Raw genomic sequence first — 25,744 nt, forward strand, 5'->3', positions numbered from 1 at the left:
AAATAAGTATTATGACACATCAATATTTAATGAGGACTTTATAAATATTGCTCCCACTATTTATATCAAATCAATGACCCTCAACATTGATTCAGAGAATATCATTCTCATAGTAGCTCAAGATCCATATCTCACCAAGCTCTGAGTCAGCGAGGGCTGATTCACCCAGAACTGGCTATTTAGGTAGGGAACTCACTTTCCCAATTGCATCACATGCAACTCTTGATTAGTTGAGTGAATAATTCCTTATTCAAATCTATCTTATAGATCGATGCCCAACTACATGCCTCTGAACTCCTAATCCTATTAGGCTTGCTCAGTTAAGTCCGACCCACTGGTAAACACAACGTCTTACTAGGATAGATAAGGGCATCCTGCGAAGGCAAGGTCTACACACTCATCGATCTTGGTCTTGACGAGCGTTACACGGTGGAAGGATATGGACTTAATATTTTGAGGGATTTGATTAACATTTAATCGATCTCACCATACACTATTATGTAACAATTACATAATAGTCCAAACGCATAACTATTATACTAACACAACTAGGACATAGTCCATGTCTAACAGTCATGCACCGCAAATATCAAACATAATCATACCAGTACCAAGCATAAAATCATATTTTATGCTATTATCTACTCAGATTCTAACTAGCTAGGCTTTGATACCAATTGCTAGTTCCACGGGGCTAACGGAAGCGTAAAAAGGAACAGAAATTCAAAATTTCTTACCCGTGAAACTAATTCCAAGACCTACTAGAAGAGTAAGAGTAAATAAAAGCGTACCTGGAATATTTAAAGTTGTCGACCGAGCGTCCCACGCGTGACGCCTCTACTGGTATCCACACCGACTTTGTCGACGAGTTTTCGAGATCGGCGGTGCTAGCGACCAACACTCGAAAGAAACAACCCGATGTGACACCCGAAATTTATTAGACTAGTAGGATTAATTCAAATTGAACAATTCAACTTGAATTTCCTTACACTTATACACGTACACCCATATACATGTATATATATCTCTTATATCTAAACATGCATGCTGCCCCTTTTATAAGCAATATGGGGAAGACAAATTCAAAGCCCCACCGATGTGGGATTAAGGAGAATCAAGGCTCCAAGTGACATGTGTAAGTCTAGGTGACATCATTTAATTAGTCCATGTGTATAGCTAAGTGTTATCATACAATTGGCCCATGTTTCTTTCTATAATTGGCTCCAAGTGGTTCCATAAAAATAACCACTTAGCACACCATTAAATCTAATAAATCGGGTCTAATTAATCGGCAAATTTAATCTCATTAAATATCCGATTAATCGGTCGCACCATAAATCATCTAATCTTTATTAGACAATTTTGTTGTTTCAAAATATCTCGTCAAGTTAGTCGTAGTGTGTGACCCTGTAGGTTCCCAATTACGTTGATAGTAATATCGAAATCTCTATTTTAATATTACAAACAGTGAGCGGCATCTAGCAATGCATCACTGTTACTCAAGTAATCGGAAAGTCAATTTCTCGACGAACCTCGTGACCTATATTACCGTGTAATATAATCCATTGTCCTCTATATCTCTATTGAGCCCAAGGCATGGTCGATGACATCCTTGTATGGCTTAATATCTCTCTTTCTTGATTTACCGGGTAAGTCTATCAGAGCAAATGAGCTCGATATCATTATATCGATTCATTTGGGTATGCATACACTTTTAGACTTAACCACCAAGTGGCCGTGAGATATCGCTCCCGTTTCGTAGGAGGGACAAATCCTATCTTGGTCACTCACATTCTTTTCCATGCTTTGTGGCATACCCAATAACTATCTTTATAACCAACCAGTTACGGTGGCGTTTGACAGTATCAAAATATACGACATTACACGTAGGAATCCATGGTGACCTCAAGTCAAAGGACCATTACACTATAGTCACTTTGAGATATGCTAATGACAGTCACGTAACAACCCATGTAGCAATCTCATGGCGGGTCAGTCCAATACACATTACTCTTAATGTATACATGTGGTGTGATTTGATATCTCCATATCCATGACCTATGAGATTTGGTCATCAATCAACACTCACACTAGTCTAACCGTATTACCGTTGTCCTAATTAACGATAATACTTTGACTATGGACATTTAGGAATAATGTTCAGTAATTATAGGATCTCACAATCAAGTCACACTTGATGCCTATTGAACCTACTATTCCAAGGACATTATTGTGTAAAATCATATTTAGCGCAATCTACACAATAACAGATATGCCTCGTTTTATAATGAAATAGATATCATATTACAAAACTGATTATAGATTGCCTCTAGGGCATACACCAATTCCCAACACGTACCTTGCGGCCTTGAAGGTAGATGAGGATGCGGGCTCCGGAGACGACGTACTAGTGGAGGTCGCCCAAGTCCTCGATTCCTTCAAGGATGTGATGCCGACAGAACTTCCGAAGAACCTTCCACCTGAGAAGGAGGTGGATCATCGGATCGAGTTAGTGCCCAATGCTAAGCCACCCGCCATGGCTCCTTACCGGATGGCGCTGCCATAGTTGGCGGAGTTGAGAAGACAGCTCAAGGAGTTGCTTGATGTTGGCTATGTCTGACCTTCGAAGGCCCCGTTCGGTGCCCCGGTGCTCTTCCAAAAGAAGCACGACGGATCGTTGCAGATGTGTATAGACTACCGGGCACTGAACAAGCTGACGGTCAAGAACAAGTATCCTATACCGTTGATTGTGGATCTCTTCGACTAGATTGGGGAAGCTCGTTGTTTCTCTAAGTTGGACCTACGGTCGGGGTACTACCAAGTGCGGATCGCGGAAGGGGACGAGCCTAAGTCCGCATGCGTAACGCGATACGGTTCTTACGAGTTCCTCATCATGCCCTTCGGGTTGACTAATGCGCTGGCCACTTTTTGCACCCTCATGAATAAAGTACTCCACCCGTTCCTTGATCGATTTGTGGTGGTTTATCTTGACGATATCGTTGTATATAGCCGGTCACTCGAGGACCACGTCGAGCACTTGAGACAGGTGTTCGAGGTGCTACGGGAGAACTCCTTGTACGTGAAGAGGGAGAAGTGTGCATTCGCTAAGAGGGAAGTCCCTTTCATCGGCCACATCGTTGGTGGAGGATGAGTCCGAATGGATCCATCGAAGGTGACCTCGATCATGGAGTGGGAATCGCCAATCAAGGTGACAGAGTTGCGTTCGTTCCTTGGTCTCGCCAACTATTATTGACGGTTCATCAAGGGCTACTCAAGCATCACCGTGCCACTCACGGACCTCTTGAAGAAGGCCCGAGCCTGGGAGTGAACGGACGAATGTCAAGCGGCTTTCAATCGCTTGAAGCGGGTTATCACGGAGGAGCCCGTTCTCACGTTGCCTTGTTATGGGAAGCCGTTCGAGGTGGAGACGGATGCCTCGGACTTCGCTATCGACGGGGTGCTGATGCAAGAGGGCCACCCCATCGCGTTTGAGTCTCGGAAGCTTAGTGACATTGAGAGGCGGTATACGGTCCAAGAGAAGGAAATGACAGCAGTGGTGCATTGTCTCCGGACTTGGAGGCACTATCTCTTGGGCTCAAAGTTCGTTGTGAGGACGGACAATATTGCCACGAGTTACTTCCAGATACAGAAGAAGTTATCCCCAAAGCAAGCTCGTTGGCAAGATTTCCTGGCCGAGTTCGATTTCATGATGGAGTATACACCAGGGAAGAACAATGCCGTGGCTGATGCACTGAGTCGACGGGTGGAACTTGCCGCGATCAGCCGACTTGAGAGTCCACTGTTGGGTCGGATCAAGGAAGGGCTGCAGCATGAAGCTAAAGCCCGCATTCTCTTGGAGCTCGCTCGCGAAGGGAAGTCATGACAATTTTGGTGCGAGGACGACCTTGTTTACACCAAGGGTCGTCGAGTCTACGTGCCGCTCTATGACAACCTCAGGCGGGAGATTTTACGAGAGTGTCATGACTCGAAGTGGGCCGGTCACCCAGGGATTCACCGCACATTGGCACTCGTCGAAGAGCGGTACTATTGGCCCCAACTGCGGAATGATGTGGAGACTTTCATGAAGACTTGTCTTGTGTGCCAACAGGACAAGACAGAAAAGAAGTCGCCCGCAGGACTCCTCGAGCCTCTCCCCATTCCGGAGCATCCTTGGGAGAGTGTTTCAATGGATTTCATAGTCAACCTTCCAAAGTTGAAAGGATGTCAGACGTTGATGGTTGTGGTTGATCGATTCTCGAAGTATGCGACGTTCATCTCGGCAAAGAAAGAGTGCCCAGCGGAAAAGGCAGCCCAACTCTTCATGAAGCACGTAGTCAAGTACTGGGGCGTGCCGACCACGATAATGAGTGATCGTGATCCTCGATTCACGGGGCGATTTTGGACTGAGCTCTTCAAGCTTTTGGGCACGAGCTTAAACTTCTCTACGAGTCTCCATTCTCAAACCGATGGCCAAACGGAGAGGGTGAATGCACTCTTGGAGTTGTACCTACGACACTACGTGAGCACAACGCAAAAGGATTGGGCGATGATGATCGATGCAGCCCAATTCTCCTATAACCTACAAAGGAGCGAGTCCACCGGTAAAAGTCCCTTCGAGATTGTGACGGGCCAATAGCCATTAACCCCGAGTACGGTGGCATCGGGCTACAAGAGGAATAGCCCAGCGGCATACAGGCTCGCCAAGAGTTGGCAAGAAGAGGCGGATTTGGCACGGTCTTGCCTTAACAGAGCGACGAAGCGAATGAAGAAGTGGGCCGATAAGAAGCGTCTCCACGTCGAGTATAGTGTAGGCGACCTTGTGTTGGTGAAGTTACGCAACATTCTTTGACACAAAGACGTGCACAAGGGCCTTACACAGAGATACGAGGGCCCATTCCAAGTCCTCCAGCGCGTAGGTAACATGGCATACAAGGTGAAACTCCCTAAGAAGCTAAAGCTCCACCCGGTATTTCACGTGATTATGCTGAAGCCGTTCCAGGAGGACAAGGAAGATCCAAGCAGGGTCGAGTCCTCACGTGCACCAATTGGGGCTAAGGCGGCATACGACCGAGATGTTGAGCAAGTCTTGGTTGATCGGGTCGTGAGGAAACGTTGGTGCAAGCCGAAGCGTGAGTACCTCATCAAGTGGAAGGGGTTACCCGAGAGTGAGGCAAGTTGGGAACCCGCAGAAGACTTGTGGTAGTTCACAAAGCAGATCGAGGCTTTTTACGCAGATGATACGACGAGGGCGTCGCCAAAATAGGTGGGGGAGAATGTTACGGATAGACCTTCCTAACCTCGAAGATGATCGAGAGAGCCTGAAGTTGCTGAGGTTTACTAGGGAATGCGTGCTATAGAGTCTTCTAGAGAGCCTCGGTCCCCGAACCTTCTAGAAGTCTCCCGAGTCTTCTGTAATTAATATCGGTAGTTGGGATAATTGCATTTATACCGGTAGCTGATAGAAGTAGTTTGATGTACATTAAATACCGAGTGCCTATATAAGGGCCTCACCTTCTTATTTGTACACACACTTGAAAAGCAATACAAGTATCATTCTCCAGAGCTTCTCTCTCTAGTTTCTCTCTCTAGAAGTTTTGTGAAGGGAAAGGCTGCCTAGAATAGCAATTCTAAGGCCGCACGGGTAGGGAACGCTAGATAAAATAGCAAGCCCGTGACACAAGTCTCCAGAAATAAATTGTACTGGTTTGGCACGATCGAGTGACATAATTTTATTTGTAGTATTCAAATTACTCTAAAATCATGTAGGATAATACTCTCGACTATGAAATATACGCGACTTGTGTAGTTGAACTTGCTTGTCATACGGACTTATAGGGTCTTGTGAACCGTATAATTAGTTGGACGAAACCATGATTCTCTCTTTTTTTTGTTGGAGTGTTAACGATAAACTCTTGAGGATGCAACGTGGACTAAATGCAAATATTTAGGGTGCAAAAAGCAATTAATGCAAACTTGGACATATTGATCCCTCATTTTTCAGCACGTACCATAGTATTTGGAATTCTAATAGATCTCGACTAATCAAGTTCGATCCGGGTCGGCTCGCTAAATGGTTAAATTCTCTCAATCAATGATTTTCTCTATTTATAAGATTGGAACTTGAAACTTTGCTTATGAGGAACATGCCGCCAAGCCACTTGAATTAACTTTTGTTGGTGATGTCAATCCTCGTTCACCTTCTCTATTCGTCACTTTTTTTTTCTTTGTGCTTCAGTTTTATTTATTATTTCTTTTCAGTTCATAGACTTTTATATTTTCTAAAATCAATCATCTAAAAATCAAGTATCATATATAAACGCCTCAATGAAAATTTAATAGAGTGAAATTATGTAGAATTTAATCATTACTCTAAGTAGCTTTTAGGATTTTAATGTTTATAAGAAATTAAATTGTACCGCATCACGCACACCACTCGAGTCTCTTGAATCAAATATGATTAATCTAATGTGCTTGAGCGATATAACTCCATTTGTAAGTGAGACTCAAAATCATATTTGAGTGACCCTGAAATTATATAAGAGAATACTCTTAATTACACCACATATTAGACTCGTGTGGTCAAACTTACCTGTCCTGCAGACTTACAGAGTATCTTGTGGACCGTATAATTGGTAGGAAGAAACCAAGGATCGTCCTTGTTTTCGAGTGTCTAGGATAAACTCTTCGATATGCAAAATGACTTGAATGAAAAGTCTAGGGTGCAAAAAGCAATTAACCCAAACATGGACACATCGATCCCGTCGTCTTCGACTTGTCGAAGACCCAATTTACGTGTCGGCTCACCAGAAACTTGCTACAATGTCGACCGCGAAACCTGCAACCTCTGCCACCTTACTCCCCCTCTTCTCTCTCTGTCGGTCTCTCTCCTTCAATGCCAATGGCCCTCCCTTCCCTACTGCTTTTCTGTGGCCTCCGCCTCCCTTCTCTCTTCGATCCCCTTCTTGATTTCCTGCTCCGACTCTCAATTCCCATCTGGCTTTTGCCGATCACGTCATTCGGAACTGGAGAGATCCTTACGGTAAAAGCAAAGATCCTCACATGGGTATGATTGAAATCCACGAAACATGGCGAAAGCTCGAATCTTGAATCCATCGCCGGAGCACAGCATAACAGCTGGTCGTGAGCTGTAATAGCAATGGGGGTGTTCTGTCTCTCCAGGGCTCAATTTATGGCTCTGTGTTAGGGAAGACGATGGACTCAGTCAGTCAGTGAGTGAGTGTGTTCGAACAGATGGCTCCAGGGACGGAAGTTTCGCCGCAGGTTAGGCTAGGCGAGGAGCAGGGCAAGGGGAGCCGATCATCGTCTCCGATGGAGGATGAAGACGGTGACACGATAGAGAATCTTAACCAGTCCAAGGGCGGGAAGCCTCCATTGAACCTGTCTGTCATGAGGCATTGTAATAGCTCAGCTCTCTTGGTTGAATTGGTGAGCTCCCAAATCTTTTCTTCCTCGGTAGATTTTGGAATAGTTGTTGATCAAGGTGAATGATTAAAACCTGTTCATTAGAAAATAGGATACCCTTCGGAAGACTCGAAGTTCGGGTTAATGCTGGTGTGTTTGAGATAGGAGGATACGTTTGACAGAATTTCCATGTACAAATTTCATAGAGCCTGCATGGATGATATAAAGTTCAGATCTTTGGAGCAGGGATTAGGATTACAAGTTTTTTCGAAGCATCAGTGTTTGCCCGTGTTCTCTTTGGCCTCGTTGTTCTCATCCATTGTCGCCTCTTGCATTTTGTTCGTTCTTGTTGTATAATATGAACTGTTACATATTGGAGGGAGTTTAATCTTCGATCCCTTAATTGGATTGTAGGATCAAGATGCCGGAATGACCAAGTCCCCGCCGAATGAGATGTCCAGCTTTCTCCCAGTATTCCGATCGGGAAGCTGCTCAGACAAAGGACCCAAGCAGTATATGGAGGACGAGTACATCTGCGTGGATAATCTACATGATCACATTGGGACCAATGCAGATTTACCGACTCCAGGAGCATTTTATGGGGTGTGTAAGTTGCTATATATAGAGTTCACATTCCTCTACCTTCTAAAAGAATACCCTCCTGTAAAAAATCCTTTTAGAGTAGGCCAACTTAAGGCATTAATTTTCAGATGTTCTGTTGCGATTGTCATCGGGGTACCCATATGCCCGGGGTATAGAAAATGACCGATAGGTATGTTGTGCCAGTTTGCTGCTGGCCTGACTGTTTGAGGGACGATATATCGTCCATGTTGACATATGATGCTTAGACTTTGTTATGTTGCAGGTATTTGATGGTCATGGTGGTGTTGATGCTGCTTCCTTCACCAAGAGAAACATCCTCAAGTATATAGTTGAAGATGCTTACTTTCCGACTGGCATGAGGAAAGCCATGAAGAGTGCTTTTGTGAAAGCTGATCATGCTTTTGCGGACACGAGCTGTTTAGACAGCTCCTCAGGCACCACCGCCTTGATCGCACTGATCTTAGGAAGGTAGCCATTTCAGCAAAATTCTCGAAAAACTTAAGTGTAGGCCTAGCGATAAAGATGTAGTCATTGGACTACATAGTCTCAGGTTCCTGAAACTAAGAATATCCTGAAAAATTTGGCATCCTTTTCCAGATTTTCTGTTCTCAAAACTTCTATATTACAGCCAAGAGTCACTTTCCAGGAATATGTTTGTAGTATCTTCCCACCTGATCAGGCATAAATTTTCACAGGACTATGCTAATTGCCAATGCTGGGGACTCAAGGGCCGTGCTTGGAAAGAGGGGAAGAGCAATCGAGCTTTCAAAGGACCACAAGCCCAACTGCACCTCGGAACGGCTAAGGATTGAGAAACTGGGCGGGGTCATATACGATGGATACTTGAATGGGCAGCTCTCGGTGGCCCGAGCACTTGGAGACTGGCACATAAAGGGTTCCAAGGGCTCAAAATGCCCGCTTAGCTCTGAACCTGAGCTAGAAGAGCTGACGCTGACAGAAGAAGATGAGTTCCTGATCATCGGGTGCGACGGGCTCTGGGACGTGATGAGCAGTCAGTGTGCAGTCACGATGGTGCGACGGGAGCTCATGCAACATAACGATCCGGAGAGGTCCTCAAGGGCGCTCGTGAAGGAGGCGCTCCAGAGGAATACCTGCGATAACCTGACGGTGGTTGTTGTCTGCTTCTCAAGGGACCCACCGCCGAAGATCGAGATCCCAAGGTCTCACAAGCGGAGGAGCATATCTGCTGAAGGTTTGGATGTCCTCAAGGGGGTCTTGAACGGTGTATGAAGAGGAAGAAGAGATTCAGTTAAAGTCCGTTTTTGTTTCTCCTTCTCTTTCTCTCTCTCTAGGGAGATGGAATCGGAACCTGTAGTACAATGCAGTACAGACTACAATACAGTACAGCTCGGGGATTTTTCCAAGTTACTCCCACCCCCTGCTTGAAGTATTGCACTCTTTCATCAAAATTTTTTTGGCAGCTGTAGTACATTTTGAGATTTTCCCTTTCTTAAAAACTTCATTAGTCTGTAGCAATGTTTGTGTGAACTGTTTGTTGATGTCAAAGTCATCTTCATCTTCGCAAAAGTTTTCAGTCGGGTGCTTTCAATCGGGCGTTGGAGATGCCTCGCCAACTCACCAGCCATCACCCAACCCCTCGAGGTCACCAGCAGCCTAATGGTTTGTCGGCGATCTAGAGGGGGTGGGTGATGGCAAGCGACGAAGCCCCATGTACGCTGTTCTTTCTTTCTCGCAATTCATTTATCTAGTGAAGTACCATCTTGGCTAGTTCGGGGCTCATTTTCCGTAGAAAGAAAGTACTTCCTTGGAAATTGCTTAAACACATTTGGGGCAAAACAATCCTCCAAGAAAATCGAGAATACCTTTGCATTTGTTGTCGGCCAAGAAGTTATTTTCCATGAAAGCACATTTGTTGTCAACCTCAGACAAGAAACTTGACACCCTCCAATGCTCAGACTCTGTAAATCTTCGAGATTGTCGCACAATTCCTCCCCAGTAACCCAACAAATCTCCCTTCTCCTCTTCCTCTCAAAACCCATCTCATCCTCAGCCCTGCCGCGGTCGCCGTCGTCGAGTTCGTCGACTCTTGTTCCTTCTCACGACCACATTGCCCGCCTGATCCTCGACCAGAAGACTGCCTCCTCAGCCCTCCACGCCTTCCAATGGGCCGCGAGCCTCCCCGGCTTCACCCACTCCCAGTCCACCTACCGCGCTCTAGTCCACAAGCTCTGTTCCTTCCGCCGCTTTGATGCCGTCCACCACCTGCTCGACGAAATGTCCGGCTCAATTGGGTCGCCCCCAGACGAGGACATCTTCCTCACTATTGTCCGCGGCCTTGGCCGGGCCCGGATGATCAAAGATTCTATCAAAGTCCTTGACTTGGTGCGCAAGTTCGACCGGGAACCTTCCCTGAAGGTCTACAACTCGGTCCTCGACGTGCTGGTGAAGGAAGACATTGATGTGGCTCGGGAGTTCTATAGGAAGAAGATGATGGGGCATGGAGTCGAGGGCGATGAGTACACCTTCGGGATACTGATGAAGGGCCTATGCTTAACGAATAGGATCGGGGACGGGTTTAAGCTGTTGCAGGTCATGAAATTGAGCTCAGTGAAGCCGAACACCGTCATATACAACACGTTGCTTCATGCCCTCTGCAAGAATGGAAAGGTGGGTCGGGCGAGGAGCTTGATGAGCGAGATGGATGAACCCAATGATGTGACCTTCAATATCTTGATATCGGGTTACTGCAAGGAAGAGAATCTGGTCCAGGCTCTGGTTCTGTTAGAGAAGAGCTTTAGTTTGGGTTTTGTTCCGGATCTTGTGACTGTAACCAAGGTGCTTGAGCTCCTCTGCAATTCGGGACGAGTTATGGAAGCGGTCGAGGTGTTAGAGAGAGTAGAGAGCAAAGGAGGGGCAGTAGATGTCGTGGCTTATAACGCGTTGATAAAGGGGTTCTGTAATTCGGAGAAGGTGAAATTGGGGCGCAGGCTTATGAAGGATATGGAATCTAAGGGATGCCTTCCGAATTTAGACACCTATAACGTATTGATTACGGGTTTTTGTGATTCTAATATGTTAGATGCGGCAATGGAATTGTTTGATGAGATGAAAACGGATGGTGTGAGGTGGAACTTTGACACTTTCGATGGATTGATTCACGGACTCTGTTCGGGAGGAAGGGTGCAAGACGGGTTCAAGATTTTGGAGCTCATGGAGGAGAACAAAGGCGGCTCTTCTGGTCGCATTAGTCCTTATAACAGCATACTATATGGTCTATATCGAGAAGGTCAGATGCATGAGGCTCTCGATTTCATGATCAGGATGGAGAGACTGTTTCCCAGGCAAGTCGAGCGGAGCTCGAGGATACTCAGGTCCTGTAGAGAGGCCAGCATGGACGATGCAATGAGGGTTTACGAGCAAATGAATGATGAGGGGGGCTCTACAAGCGTAATAGTCTATGATGCCCTGATTCGAGGGTTCTGTGAAGAAGACCGTGTGAGGGAATCGTTTGAGATTATGAATGAGATGATATCTAGTAGATACTTCCCAACTGCTTCGACCTTCAATTGCCTGATTAACACGTTCTGCCAGCAGGGGAAGGTTCCGAGCGGTTTGAAGCTATTGGAGGATTTGGTAGGGAGAGGATGCATGCCCGATGGAGAAAGTTATGCTCCATTGATCGATGGGTTCTGCAGGACCAGGGACTTGCCGAGAGCTTGGAAGGTTCTCGTGCAGATGGTCGAAAAGGGCGTCTGTCCTAATTATCTGGTATGGGAATGTCTGCTTCGGTGTCTAACTCAAGATACAGCGTGGTCGGAGAGCGATCACATATCTCGTATTTGTAACTTATCACAGCAAGATACCGAGACTTAATTCTTTTGGCTAACTATTTGTAGCTAGCTTGGAATCTGCTTTCTTCTTCTTCAATACTGGAATTGAACCGACAGCTCAACCGTATTTAAACACTGGCTTTTTCCGAGTAGTTATTCCCGTTCCAGTTTGCTGTTAGAGTCGGCCCAAACGTAACGATCGGTTCCATAAGGTTTCTGTCAAAAGCACAAATTGAGTTGGATTTTTCATTGTAATATACAACTAAAACTGATTCCAGCAGGACAAATTCTTGTACAGACCGGGCCATTTTCGTTTTTCTACAGAAATGTGACTCCGGTTGGGACTTGATTCGGGTTAGAGAAGCGGGATTGAACCATTTTCGTTTTTCTACAGAAATGTGACTCCGGTTGGGACTTGATTCGGGTTTAAAAATCGGGATCGAACCGGGACCCTGATTGCTAGAACTATAAATTGGCACATCTCTAAATGGGCGTCCTAGTAATTGTGCCCATTTATGAAGCTTAGGATATGGTCAGAAAAACGGTGTTAAACTGTCAATTGTTTTGCTTGCTAGGCAGAGATGGAGGAGCCCTTAGGATATGGTTGTCGACTATCAGAAAGTGGTCCTATGCTATTTGACAGTGCCACGGGCCCTCAAACAGTGAGCCAAACACGAACATCAACTTCGGAATGCGTTACCAAATGTTTCATTTGCCTCGGCCTGAACGCGAACTCGAACATTTAAGCCGTTTCTTTTCTTTTTTTCTTTCCGGGGATCGCATAATATGGTAAGGTAATGCTGCAATCTGTATTTCGGTACGGAAAACAGTTTCCAAATTCTTTTGGATAACAGGTTGGTCCTGGTGTAAGATGACATAAATCGAATATTTTGTGACTCATATGGTCATGACATGTAAGGTTATTACATCGGTCGGTCCTGATTCCTTTTTACTTATTTTAAAGAGTTCATTTTCTCTTTAATATTTTCAGCGGATAAAGACCATCGATCCATAAAAAAGAAAAAAAAATAGACAATCAATTCATGCTTTTAGTTTTACCAAAATATATCTTACCAAAAAAAAAATTTGTTTTTCAAATGTTTAATATTTTCAAAATATAGGGCTGATTTTTCAAAGAATTTCATATCAAACATGATTGCAAGAAACAAAAGAAAAAAATGAAAATCAAACAATCAATAAAATAACTACCACCGCACCCTCTCGATTAATCAAAAGTCTTAAAATGATGAACGTGATTTTTCTAGCTCCCATTTTTTTTTTATATTGTTTCAAGAGAATTCGTTTTTCCAAAAGCCTACTGTTCTAACTTGGATCGTCTTCAATTCATCGATAATACGACTCCTTCCGCCGTGTACCAGTGGTTGTCGCCATCCCGCCAAATCCATCGACGAGGATGACAACAAGGTCTAATAACTAGCACAAATTGGAGGAGTCCGGCGCAGTAAAAGCACCTTGATTCTTACATCTGCTGATCTTTTCCCCCTTATATTTACTATTTAGGGTAAAGAAACAGTTTTACCGACTTATTCATGACTGGCCTATCCGAAGTAACCGATCCAGAAAGCTCCTGCATAATCGTCACTGGTTGAAGTATGGTGGCAGCTACCGGTGTTGGCGGCGGCGCTACTTCTACGATCAATAAAGAGCGAGATTCGCGTGTAAAATTGATCCAACCAATACTAAATTTACTTTTCTCTCGCATATCCAAATAGAGAAAAGTACACCACAGAGGAGAAAACACTTTTCTTGTAAATGTTTTTCGGGGAAAACAAATTCGAGCTTCCGAATGCCATCTATCTATATCTAGCTAGTCGTTTTCAACTTTGCAAATATATGCGTTGAGTGCGAGGTGCAACCGTTGGCCAACTTAGAAAGTCGAATTTCCCAACATTTTGTTAGCTTTTTGCTGTGCCACATGGACCTACCTAGTAAAAAGAAGAATTTTAGTGATGGTGAAGCCACTTCATCCTTTTTTTTTTCCCAACACCTAGTACTCCGCAAGCCTAATACAGATCCCGATTAACTCACACTTGAGGCAGGTCATCCCCACTAAAAAGTAAAATTGTTTCAATCGTAAATTTTATTTATTCAAATGATCTAAATTATAAATTTTATATAAGAAAAATATCCGTTAAATTACCTAAATCAATCCAATTTAATTAATGGTTAAGCCACTCAAATCTTATTCCAAATAACCAACGTGAGTTATTTTAAACGATTCGATACTTATTCCACTTAAGTAAGGTCTTGAGTTGGATTCTTGTAACTGCAAAAAAATTCATGTTTGGAGAGATTTATCTCTTAGTGGGTCAACCCAGCTGAACGGATTAGTCGGGGCCAATTGAATTTTTGGATATCAGACCGAAAAAAATCTTATTCCAAATAATCAATATCTTATTGGATAGGAGAAAGTTTAAAGGAAAATTTATTGTATACTATATATATATATATATAAGTTATATCTCGTTCTTTGTCATCCTCTAATGTTACGTACAACAAACTAATTAACGAAACCTTTTTTTGTAAAATTGTGATTAGCAAAAGGGAAAAGGCCTAATATACCAAATCATATAGGTTAGGGCGCCCAATGCTATGACTGTTACTTTTGCTACTTTTGTTATGATTGATATATACTAATGATGCATGTATTTTTCTTTGGCTGTTGGAAGGATGGTATTGTTGCATCCAACCAACAACTCCTTGAAATTATGACCATTCCACTTAACCTAATGTGACCTAAATCCATTGCCCACCGAGGAATTGTATGTGCATTAAATAACTCAATTACCGGTATTAATCTCGAGTACAACTGAGCGGTAACGACCTCCTCATTCTTATAGAAACACCATATATTTCGTCACTTAATACGAGTATGCAGGTTGAATAAAACAATCGAGACAATTGAGAAGATATCATCGGAGATTATAATTGAGGTGAACGATGAAATACGTACGGATAGGTCGGGGAGACATGTGAGCTCGAATTTGCTGTGTATTGGGATGTGCAATTTTTAGGGTGAGAAAGAGAAGCCATTTTTTTTTTCTCTCTTCAAAGACACCCCAAAGAAATTGGAAAAAGAGAGAATTGTGGAGAGAGCCTAGTGGTGAAGGCCACACAACAAATACTAAAGAAAAAAAAATACAAATAATAATAACTAATTAAACAAGATAATAAATAAATAAATAAATAAAACACTCTCCTCATCTCTCTCTCTCTCTCTCTAAGGCTGCCATATAAAGAAGAATGGCGGAGGAAGGGAAAACCTGACGAGAAGCTTCATTTTCCTCTGCATCAATCAACCATTACCTCCGACTCCAGCCCACGATCACGCACAAGATAGCCAATTCGATCCAGGGTCCAACCCAGTTTTAGAGGGATCGGGGGAATCGAGGAGCAGGGCAGGGGCGGATCAGGTGGGAACATGTCGTGCTCGTCGTCGTCGGGCTCGGAGGAAGACGATGAGGGGGTCGACTCCTACAGGAAAGGAGGCTACCACGCTGTCCGGGTAGGGGATCCGTTCGCTGGAGGCAGGTACGTCGCCCAGAAGAAGCTGGGCTGGGGTCAGTTCTCCACGGTTTGGCTCGCGTACGACACTCAAACCTCTGTACGTCCCCTGTTCTTCTCTTGTTTTCCCTCCTCCCCCGTTTCTTGATCGATCTTAAGATTTGTAGCATGCTCTGTGTTGGATCGTAGATTCTTTGGTTTTGGGACGGGGAGATGAACATTTCTGATGCGGGATCACGCGCACGTGCCAAGATCGTTAAGGGTTGTTGGGAATTTTGTCGTATTAGATTTGTACTTATGAGCTGGGTTTGGTTGGTTCCATGGATTCTGTTATTGGATCGTGTGATTTTCCCACTAAAGATCTTTGCTTTCACGTTTTCACATTAATCTCGAGCCTGTTAAGGGAAGTTTTCGGATTGCCCCGGCTGTCTGTCTGATTCCAACCTGTGGCCAACGGCCTGTTAGGAATTTCACAATCCGAAAGTTAGCATCTGTTTTTAACTGTCTATGAGGTAAGGTCTGTATGTTCATTTAATAACTCCGGAAGCGGTATTCTGGACTCAGCTTGCTTGATTTGGAGAATGATCAATTGCTCATATCATAGGTTCTCGACCAATCAATGCTTGCCTTTGTGTTGTAGCAGTGTTTTCTCCTTGGCGAATTACTTAATGTAGCGGTGTTTGTCAAGGAGTTGTGTCCTCGGGGGGTTCTTCTCTATGGGGAGATTTCAAATTTCAAATACCTTTCCGTGCAATAAATCTTGAAGCAGCAAATCCCGTCGAAACTCGAAACCGGGTTATAGGTAGATAAAATAGCCTCGGGTGTAGTTTTGCTCGGAAATGGGGTGTTCCTGAAGAAATAATAAGACCATTTTCTGTCTGAGTTTATATTTGTAAGTTCCTACATCATTTGCCAAAATCCATTGTAGAACTATATGTGTTTGTTGAGTATGCAGAGATATGTATACTCGAGAAGCTTAGGGAATATTTGTACTTCATTCTGTTCTATACTAGAAAGTGTGTGCGGATAATTTTTGATATGTTAATGGGTTCATTTTTTATCTATATTTTTGTTTCCAGAAATATGTGGCTCTTAAAATCCAAAAAAGTGCGGCACTGTTTGCCCAGGCAGCCCTTCACGAGATTGAGGTATTGTCAGCAATTGCTGATGGGGACCCATCGAACTCGCGGTGTGTTGTCCAATTGATGGACCATTTTAAGCATGTTGGGCCGAATGGGCAACATCTATGCATGGTTCTCGAATTCCTTGGGGATAGCTTGCTTCGACTAATAAAGTACAACCGCTATAAAGGCCTTGAGTTGAACAAAGTACGGGAGATTTGCAGATGCATTTTGGTGGGATTGGATTACCTGCATAGAGAGCTCGGTATAATCCACACTGACCTGAAGCCTGAAAATATTCTTCTTGCTAACACTATTGACCCGGCCAAGGACCCAATAAGGTCCGGGGCCTCCCCGATACTGGAGAGGCCCGAAGGCAACCCTTACACAGGGGTCACAATGAGCCTCATTGAGAAGAAGCTAAAGAGGAGGGCTCGGAGGGCCGCTGCTAAGATATCTGGGAGAAGGTCTTCGATGGGAGGGGCAGCTCCGAAGCCGGAGAGGAGCATGGAAGGGATTGATGTGCAGTGCAAGATTGTCGATTTTGGAAACACGTGCTGGGCGGATAAGCCAGTTGCCGAGGAAATTCAGACGAGGCAATACAGGGCTCCCGAGGTCATTCTGCAATCTGGATATTCCTTCTCTGTGGATATGTGGTCATTCGCCTGCACCGCCTTTGAGCTTGCCACTGGAGACATGATGTTTGCTCCAAAGGGAGGCCAGGGCTTCGGCGAGGATGAGGTAAGCATATTTTTCTTCTTGATTTCATGCACCTAAATCGTAGGGGCACGTGTTAGTCCTTGACTGAGGTTACTGGCGATATTGTTGTTATCTGTAAAGTCACCACCTTGTCCATGTTCTGAGTCACGACATCCCTGCTCTTCTTTGCCTGCTATGCCTCCATGCTGCAACATGGGTACTAAGCTTCTGTTGGCTCAGAGAGCTTAGACAAGTCAGATATCTCAGAGCGACCAAAATTTCTTCCAGGAACAGGTTTTCAGTTCCTCCTCAAATAAAAGTGATTATGTCATTATGTACTGGATTACATGTCATTCCATGGGCTCAGAACCTACGAGCTATGCTTAATGAGTCGCTTATATCTGTACATAATTATACCTATCCGAAGTCAGGATGGTAACGAAGTGTTTTACTAGACCAATTGTCGAGAATTTAGGCACCATGAGAATTAACTTATCTACACCATTTCCGGTGATCTGGAATGGCTGTGTGTAGATCGACTTTGTTTTGATGTTACTGGCATCTAACGGTAGCTTTTTATTAACTAAATTATGATTTGGTGAAAGGCCTTGTTTCTTTCTTAAGCTCTAAGAAGAAGCAATGTATTTTAATTACTCTGTGTTTGGTTGGTTTCAGGATCATCTTGCCCTCATGATGGAACTCCTCGGAAAGATACCGAGAAAGGTGAGCTCCTATGTTAGCTTGTTCTGGTACATAATTTTCGTGATCCAAAGCACTGTACAGGCTATAGTATCTTGCAGGTCCCTGGAGAGCAATCGGTAAGATTGCAATAGCAAGAGCATTATCTGCATAGCACTTATGAGTCCCATAAGTATTTTTATGCAAGTAGGAGGATCTGATTGGTTCTTACTCATGATGTTCTTTGATTTGCAGATAGCCACTGGGGGAGCCCGGTCAAAGGATTTCTTCGACAAGTACGGGGACCTGAAGAGGATCCGAAGGCTTAAGTTTTGGCCGCTGGATCAGCTCCTCATGGACAAGTACAAGTTCTCTGAGACCGACGCCCGCGAGTTTGCAGAATTCCTCACCCCAATCCTTGACTTCGCGCCTGAGAAGCGGCCCACAGCCCAGCAGTGCCTACAGCACCCGTGGCTCACTATGAGGAAACAATCAGCCCACAACGAGACGAGCAACGATTCCAACGTCCGAACCGTGGAGGCAAGGGTGAGAAGCCTCCAAATTAAGGTGGGCAAGTGAAAGAACGAAGGAAAGGGGGAAGTGCACACGATGGGCTTATAGTTATGGCCCCATTTTTTTTTTTTTATATTTTTTTGTGCACTCCACAATGGAAGTTTTTCTTGTGATTTAATTTTTGGGTTTGTAATATGAAATAAAGATTCTTTTATTTTTATTGGGTTTTGATTATTTTTGGGTGATCTTAACACGAAGATGTAAAGTAATTATTGTGCGAGGGAATCGAACTTTGACACTAAACAGATGCTGATGATATGATCATAGGCTGGTCGGAGAATTGTTTCTGGCTTCGATTTATGTTCACATTATTTGTGTACTACTTGATCTACGAATCAAACAATTGATTTTCATCTCCTGTTCTTTCTCTATGCTTCACTTGATTGCGCATGTGATTCCATTTGGATAGTATAGGTATATAGTAACTCCGAGACTAATCGAATGGTATCCGATCTCGGGGTTGGACGGGGTCGTGGAAAACAACTTCTGGGTTTCTTTCTTAATAGGAAACGAAAACGGGAAAACAGAAAACGGCTGAGATTCTCCGAAGGATACTTCTCTCAAGGCTTCTTATGGATCTGGAAAACTGCTCTTCTGCAGTTCTTGATGGGCCCCATCCATCCATCCAGTTCCAAGAGAATATCATATCACGTATTGAATGAATATGGGCCATTGTTGGTTTGTGGGCCCCAACCACAGAAATTGATGGTCAGATAACATATGGATAACGTTAATAATATATTCCACTCACATTTTGTGAAATTACACTTGTACCCTCCAAATTAGGACAAATTGCACAAAGACCCCCCGTGATGTCAAAAAAAAAAAAAGAAACCTGTCAACTGAAAAGCCTCTGGTGCAGCTAAAGACACTAGGATGCAAACGAAATGTGGAACTATTATATTGACAACGATGAGTTTATTATTCCAACCGCGAACTCTTATACATGTGTGAATTCTCGTAAATCCGCATCTGAACATTCATGTTGGGTGGATCCATCAAAAGTAAAACTATATATTGATTCCTTGTCGACCTGAATTCTTGTTTTTGAGATAATCAATTAGAAAAGAAAGAAGATCGAAGTCTTGCTAAAAGGTGGTTAAAATCAGCCAGGTTATGCTAAGAGGGCTCTGGTGCTGATTCTGAAGGGAAACCGAATTGCAATTTACGTGTAAGGTGTTATAATTATATAATGTCACGTTATTTACTGTTGTTTAGATTGAAAGAAATTGAAGGAAATGAAGTGAAGGGGAAACTCGGGAAATTGAACGTGGACGCAATTTTTTCCGTATTTTAAGGAGAGAGTTGTCCTGATAAATGGTCACAGTTACAAGCAATCACACAACTTTAGTAGAAAATTTTAAATCGTCATACCTCATATTGATATAGCGAGAAAGAACCAATAAGAATTATTTAACGAAAAATAATTATGACAATTATCCGAGTGATTAGTACCAATTCCTTTATTTCATGCAATTTAATTGGTGTTTCCTCACGTTACGTGACAAGGTAAAATCACGCAATAACTTCTCTAAGTTTAGCGTTTAGACTGTTATCAGAAATGTAACATTATCATCCTAAAGAAAAACATCCCTTTCCTGCCATCTGTTTTGCCTGCGCAAGGAAGAACAAGAAACCTGCCCTTCTCTTACTAAAACAGATAGTTCATGCAAAAATCGCATGTAACTCTCCCGTATCAGTAATTCGTATTTTTGGGACGTCTTTAATTATACAAAACGTGACGCCACGAATCGGTTCAGGAATAGCATCAATCCTGAAGCAAAATTAGGAGGCAAAGTTAATGATTCTCGGGATCGGACGAATTTCAGTAGATACAGAAGCAACGCGAAGTCACGGTACATCCCAAACTTCATGATGGTAAATTTTAAAGGAATAAACAATCTTTTTCGAGCTGAAGAGATCTCCAGCTGAAATTTCCCATTCAGGAGATGTGCTGCAAGATGCTCTGAATGAGAGAACAATTTTGCAGTTACTGACGAATCAGAGTCGAGGATTTCCCTCGGACTCGGATTCGAAGAAATGTCTTCAATCATCTGTAGCTAGATGACGGGAGGAATTCCCGGTCATCGGTTGCCTTGATCGTTGATACATGAAAAAGGAGGAAAGTGAAAGAGAACGATAGACCTCCATCTTATCAAACTCTCTGAATAACATCAGTCATCAGTATCTGTCCAGAGCAGCAGCTACTCGATGCTGAATCAGTCGGGACTTGCTAAAAACCATACAGATACCGAGGCGGGGATCCAAGCAATAAGAACATTCAAATATACATTTCCTGTGTCCAATTCATTACAACAAAGGCAGAGGAAACAAAAAGGACAACGATGACAACAACAACGAAAAAATATTCAAATAAGGCCATTTCTATAGGAACTACAAAGAGAGAGCAAACGCAAATCCTACCTCAGCCCTTCAACGTCGTAAACAAGTCATTAGCCACAAAATTTTGGGAGTACCTTTACGACTGTGCAACTTTATTTTGCTTCACGCAGGTAGGTGCATGAAAGTCCTGGCACTTCCAAATTGGTGCCGCTGCTGTCTCTAATTGCAGGGGCAAACTATCGCTAGAGCTTCCATTAGAAAACAAGCCATTTCCTGTCCTGGGTTCACTCACTGGATAGCTTTTAGTGCCCGTTGTCTCGTCCCTGAAGGCACAATTGCTTAAGGGCAACTTCTTTAGCTTCACTCTCCCCCTCCTCTTACCGTTTGGCGATGCATCGCCTGGTAATAATTTCTCCTTTGAGTGGCTCGACTCCCCATTCTCCATTTCCGACTGCCCAAAAGGCTTAATATATTTGATTCCCCTCTCGCTGGGCGAATCATCAGGCCCTGCATCACCAGAGACGGACTGCCCGTTACACTTGGGAGAATCTCTCTCTCTTTCTGACTCTGTGTCCTCATCGGAAACTCTAATCTTATCTTGGGGAAACGAGATCCTCAGCTTCTTGTGCTTATGGCCCCTGGAACCGGAACTAGATGAAATCTTTGAGATCCTCGGGGAGCTATTGATGACTCGGTGGAGCTTTCTCGCCAGCTCTTCATCCGTCTTACAATTTTCCACCGGCCTATACTTTTTGTACAGAGAGTTTACATGTACATGTTTCTTAAGCTTGTTCTTTCTCAGGTAACTGTCCTTACTTGCCGCATCCTCTGAAAATGAGGCAACCAAATCTAGGGCACTCTTGGCAGCGGCCACAGCCCTCGCAGCAATAGCAGCCTTCTCCTCAGCAGTGGCTCTCGCGGCCCTTGCAGCTCTTGTGGCCGCCTCAGCAGCTGTTCTCGAAGCCTCCGCGATTTCCTCAGGTGAGAGATCGGGGTTATTTGTGTGGGAACTCAGCAGATTATTCAGGCGGGCATCAAACATGCTAGGAGACGATGGGGAGGCAGTAAAAGACCCATTCAGGGAGCAATCCGCGTCACAGCTCTGCTTCTTCAACCCTGCAAGGAGACGCTTCCGCGGCGGCAGGAGGACATCAGCATCCAGTTGATTGACATCGCATACATTAGCCTCCATTTTTCTTAGCTTTCCGGCTTTGCCCTAATTCTTGCAATCCCAGGATACGCCGATTTCTCGAAACAAATTGAGGCTCTGCTCCATCTAAGTTAACAGCTGACAAGATAAACCAATCACAAACCGATTAACAATTGAATCTCTCATTCTCGTCAACCAATCATTAAAATAAATAAATAAATAAAAATCTCATCAAAGATTCGTCTTAATCGGGATTGGGATTGAGAATCGGAAGAGCGGATTCTCAACTGAAAATTCATGCTGCTGTCCTTGCAGAAAGAATAAGATGAAACAATTGAAACCCAATTGTCAATCATCACAGGTTTGCATCATTTCTAGGGCATAACTAAAACCAAATCAGATTCCACGAACGAGAATGTGGAGGAGAATCAAACAAGAAACAGAGCACAAAAATCAACATCATCACCAGCTCCTGCAAGACCAGTTTCATTATTAAAAAAACCCAATTCAATCAAATCCAACGGTAACCCACTTTCCCAGAAGCCGGATTCAATCGAATTATCCGAATCCAAATGAACCCAATTCATCATTTCAAAGCAAATTAAACGAAACAAAAGGAAACAAAACAAATTCACATTAGACCCAGAAGATGAGGAACAAAGCTCAGTTGAGGATGAGGAGTAGGGAACCCCAAATACCTTATTCTGGATTAAACAGACAAACAACAGGGGATGGGATGGATGATGCAAACGGCGAGTCTGAAATTAGGGTTTTTGAGGTTCCATGAGAGAAATCAAGGTGGGAGATGAAGAAGAAGATCTTAATTTTTTCTCATTTTCATTGTCTTTTGTTTGTTTGTATAATAATAATAATTATTACATATATATATATTTATTTATTTTGCCCTTTTTTCTCGTCCTCTGTGGTTTGTTGTGCAATGTGTGTCTGTGTATAGAGGGAGGGGCTGCTTTGTGGGTGCTGGAGGTTGAATTTTAATAGTGGAAAAGTTTGTGGGCTTTTTCGCAAAATGGAGAAAGTCAAATCTCAGATGAAATGGTATCCTATTGGCTATTAGTTCCAATCCTAGAAATCCACGAGATGCAAAATTTACAAATCCCAAGATTTTACCAAAACTATTCTAGAAATCGAGAATTACCGTTACCAGTAAATGTTCATAATGACTGTCGTATTCATTGGTATTAAACTGTAAATCTAACATTAGCCTCAATTTTTTCAAACGGTTCAATATTTATTTTCATTAATTAAGGTCCATGGTTTGAGTCTTATGAACGAAAATAATCCTCATTTAGAGAGTTTTTACCCCTTAATAGACTAATCGAATTTAAACTGATTGGTCAGGATAGACTTTTAGATACCATAGAACGCATTGGAAAAAATTGTTAATAGATTCTCTTACATAACCAAGCTACCACGTGATAGTAAATAATTCATTCTAGATCCGTTTAATGTAACTCCGCAATTGGGCTCCGATTGAAGGACTGGTATAATTCCCTTCTCGAACTTGGTGTCAAAAACGAAATGAGAGCGCAAGAAGGTTGCTCCGACCGCTGCATCGATGCAAATTGCAACGCATATGGCGTACAAGAATGGATAATCTGCCTTATTACATGAGTAAAATTCCCCATTCATCTCACCATGGACGACCATCCAACCTCACTATCATCAGAATCTCGGATACATCCTCGATTGAAGAAGTGGTTTTTATTTGTTTATTTATTTTTATTTAATTATTCTTTTAAAATTTTACATGATTACTTTTTGACATCACCAAGGAATTCATGTCTGTTTTCAGTTAACCCCTCTACGAGGAAATCTACCGAGGCGCTCGCATGGCTGTCAAGTGAGTAAATAAGCAATTTAGTCTCTCACTTTGAACGGTTACATCAATTTAGTCCTTTACTAATTTTTTTAATCAATTTGGTCTTTGAGTTTGTCAATTTGTATCAATTTGGTCCTTATTACATCATTTAGGTCTTTCACTTAACAAAATTGCATCAATTTGATCCTTATTACATCAATTGGGTCCCTCACTTAAGAAAATTACATCAATTTGGTCCTCTAGTTACATCAATTTGATCATTCATTTAGGTACCCATGGCATTCCGTTAATTGTAGGTTCTGACGCCGTTAAATGAGGGGTCATTGTTACATCACTTTGATCCAACATTATATCAAATAAGTCTTTCTTTATTTTCTTTTATTCTCTTCCCACCCAAAATTTAAAAAAAGAAAAAACAAAGAGAGAGAGAGAGAGAGAGGGAGAGAGAGGAAGAAGAAGAAGAATAGTGGGGGAGCTCCGGTAAGGGGCTCTTGCATCGGCGACCTCTCCTCAAGCGAGGTTAGGGGGAGGACGCCAGCAAGGGAGCCCCATCCGAGCTCCCCGTCCATTTGAGGAATCGAGGGGAGCTCGAGTGGGGCTCCCCCACCAACGATCTCTCCCAAGGGAGGTCGCCGAAGGGCACCTATCAGAGCTCCCCCATTGTTAGTCTTCTTCTTATCTCCTTTTTTTCTTTTAGGTGAAAAAGGAAAAAAGGAAAATGAAGAATATACTGATTTAACACATATTCGAATGCAAAACAATGTTACATCATATTATGAACTGATATATCAAATTGGTCTCTCAAAACTTAACGACAGTTAGACACCGTTAAGCCAACGACGCTAATTCAAACTGGAGGGGCTCACCTGATGTTATTGTGACCCATTTGATGTACGATGTACAATCTTATCTTTATGGACTGGATTGATGCAAAATGTGAAAGCGAGGGACCTAACTGACGTTACAAGAACTTAATTGATCAAGTGTATGTCTCGACTACGAGGGATGTACTACGAGTTGACTTCATTGGAGAAGCTCATTTGGCCGAGTTGGAGAGAGAATGGGCAAAAGACACATTCACTAGAGAAGGTCAACAAAACAAGGCCAATCAACTATCCAATGTTAGAGCTTCAATACACTACTGAGGGAATGTATCATATAGTACGCACGCTTATCAAGAGGTGCATCTCGTACAATACTCAATCTAGTTTTTTTTTTTGTTATGATAGAAATAATCGTGCTAAGGCGTCCATCCATCCTTTGCAGAAGAAGGCCATGGGGTTAAGAACCTACAGTGCCTCACATGTTTGAAAATTACATAAGAGCAACAAAGGAATGGATTAGTCCTTTTGCAAAAGAGACACATGTAAGTTAATATATGAAAAATGATTAATTTATACCGCTTTCGGATATTTGCATGTATTGTCATGCATAATGGTTTGGTATTGATTCTTTGTGTAGGAAAAGGTCGAGGAGGTTGCTTCTCAGCAGACGAATATCTTATCGCCGGCTGATCCTACCCAAGTAGAGACTTGGCGGAAGGTCGTGGGGAGTAATAAGAAGGGCCGAACCTATGGGCTCAGTTGGGCTCCTTGCCCAAATTGTCATGAAGCGAGCCTTCTAGGATAGCACATGCCAGACTAGACCCCTTGGCCCATATACACTGTGAGATTGGGATAATGAAGGGTATCATCATCAAGGTATTCAAGAAGATCGACAAACAGAGCAAAAAATCCAAGAAAAGCAGCATAAAAGATCAATAGAAGAAAAAAGGTAAATATGGGTCCCAGAAGGGGAGATATGTTGTCGAGGAGTCCGACGAGGACGACGATGAGGATGAGGTGGAAAGTCCTGAGGAGTCTGATGACCCATCCTCGTCCGATGATTAGTTTGTGATGTTTATGTTTGTTTTAAGATATTTGTGACATTGGATTTATGTTTTTCTTAACTTTATTGCCTATTGTGTTAAACTTATGCA

General features: G+C 43.1%; 4 protein-coding genes across 4 annotated transcripts; 3 read left to right on the forward strand and 1 right to left on the reverse strand.

The window, feature by feature from the left end:
• The first annotated feature begins 6,800 nt into the window (after positions 1–6,800).
• LOC116211405 (probable protein phosphatase 2C 47) lies at positions 6,801–9,508 on the forward strand. Its single transcript, XM_031545770.1, has 4 exons — positions 6,801–7,446; positions 7,837–8,025; positions 8,288–8,493; positions 8,721–9,508. Exons 1-4 carry the CDS (start codon positions 7,252–7,254, stop codon positions 9,274–9,276), a joined length of 1,146 nt encoding a protein of 381 aa, XP_031401630.1. The 5' UTR covers positions 6,801–7,251; the 3' UTR covers positions 9,277–9,508.
• Positions 9,509–9,723: 215 nt separating this feature from the next.
• LOC116211404 (pentatricopeptide repeat-containing protein At2g17525, mitochondrial) lies at positions 9,724–11,972 on the forward strand. Its single transcript, XM_031545769.1, has one exon. It carries the CDS (start codon positions 9,955–9,957, stop codon positions 11,878–11,880), a length of 1,926 nt encoding a protein of 641 aa, XP_031401629.1. The 5' UTR covers positions 9,724–9,954; the 3' UTR covers positions 11,881–11,972.
• A 3,096-nt stretch (positions 11,973–15,068) lies between these two features.
• On the forward strand, positions 15,069–18,739 carry LOC116211255 (SRSF protein kinase 1). Its single transcript, XM_031545548.1, has 4 exons — positions 15,069–15,462; positions 16,442–17,224; positions 17,858–17,905; positions 18,116–18,739. Exons 1-4 carry the CDS (start codon positions 15,280–15,282, stop codon positions 18,437–18,439), a joined length of 1,338 nt encoding a protein of 445 aa, XP_031401408.1. The 5' UTR covers positions 15,069–15,279; the 3' UTR covers positions 18,440–18,739.
• A 1,955-nt stretch (positions 18,740–20,694) lies between these two features.
• On the reverse strand, positions 20,695–22,798 carry LOC116211916. Its single transcript, XM_031546457.1, has 2 exons — positions 22,625–22,798; positions 20,695–22,064 (listed from the first exon to the last, which is right to left on the reverse strand). The coding sequence occupies exon 2, from the start codon at positions 21,966–21,968 to the stop codon at positions 20,913–20,915; it is 1,056 nt and encodes a 351-aa protein (XP_031402317.1). The 5' UTR covers positions 21,969–22,064; positions 22,625–22,798; the 3' UTR covers positions 20,695–20,912.
• Between the last annotated feature and the right edge of the window lie 2,946 nt (positions 22,799–25,744).

Source organism: Punica granatum, chromosome 6 (assembly GCF_007655135.1).
Source record: "Punica granatum isolate Tunisia-2019 chromosome 6, ASM765513v2, whole genome shotgun sequence".
Taxonomy (NCBI): Eukaryota; Viridiplantae; Streptophyta; class Magnoliopsida; order Myrtales; family Lythraceae; genus Punica; species Punica granatum.

Coding starts and splice junctions, on each gene's coding strand:
- LOC116211255 (XM_031545548.1), top strand. CDS start 15,280: ATGTCGTGCTCGTCGTCGTCGGGCTCGGAGGAAGACGATGAGGGGGTC. Junction 15,463..16,441: donor CGTACGACACTCAAACCTCT/GTACGTCCCCTG, acceptor TTTTGTTTCCAG/AAATATGTGGCTCTTAAAAT. Junction 17,906..18,115: donor TCGGAAAGATACCGAGAAAG/GTGAGCTCCTAT, acceptor TTTGATTTGCAG/ATAGCCACTGGGGGAGCCCG.
- LOC116211916 (XM_031546457.1), bottom strand. CDS start 21,968: ATGGAGGCTAATGTATGCGATGTCAATCAACTGGATGCTGATGTCCTC.
- LOC116211404 (XM_031545769.1), top strand. CDS start 9,955: ATGCTCAGACTCTGTAAATCTTCGAGATTGTCGCACAATTCCTCCCCA.
- LOC116211405 (XM_031545770.1), top strand. CDS start 7,252: ATGGCTCCAGGGACGGAAGTTTCGCCGCAGGTTAGGCTAGGCGAGGAG. Junction 7,447..7,836: donor CAGCTCTCTTGGTTGAATTG/GTGAGCTCCCAA, acceptor ATTGGATTGTAG/GATCAAGATGCCGGAATGAC. Junction 8,026..8,287: donor CTCCAGGAGCATTTTATGGG/GTGTGTAAGTTG, acceptor GTTATGTTGCAG/GTATTTGATGGTCATGGTGG.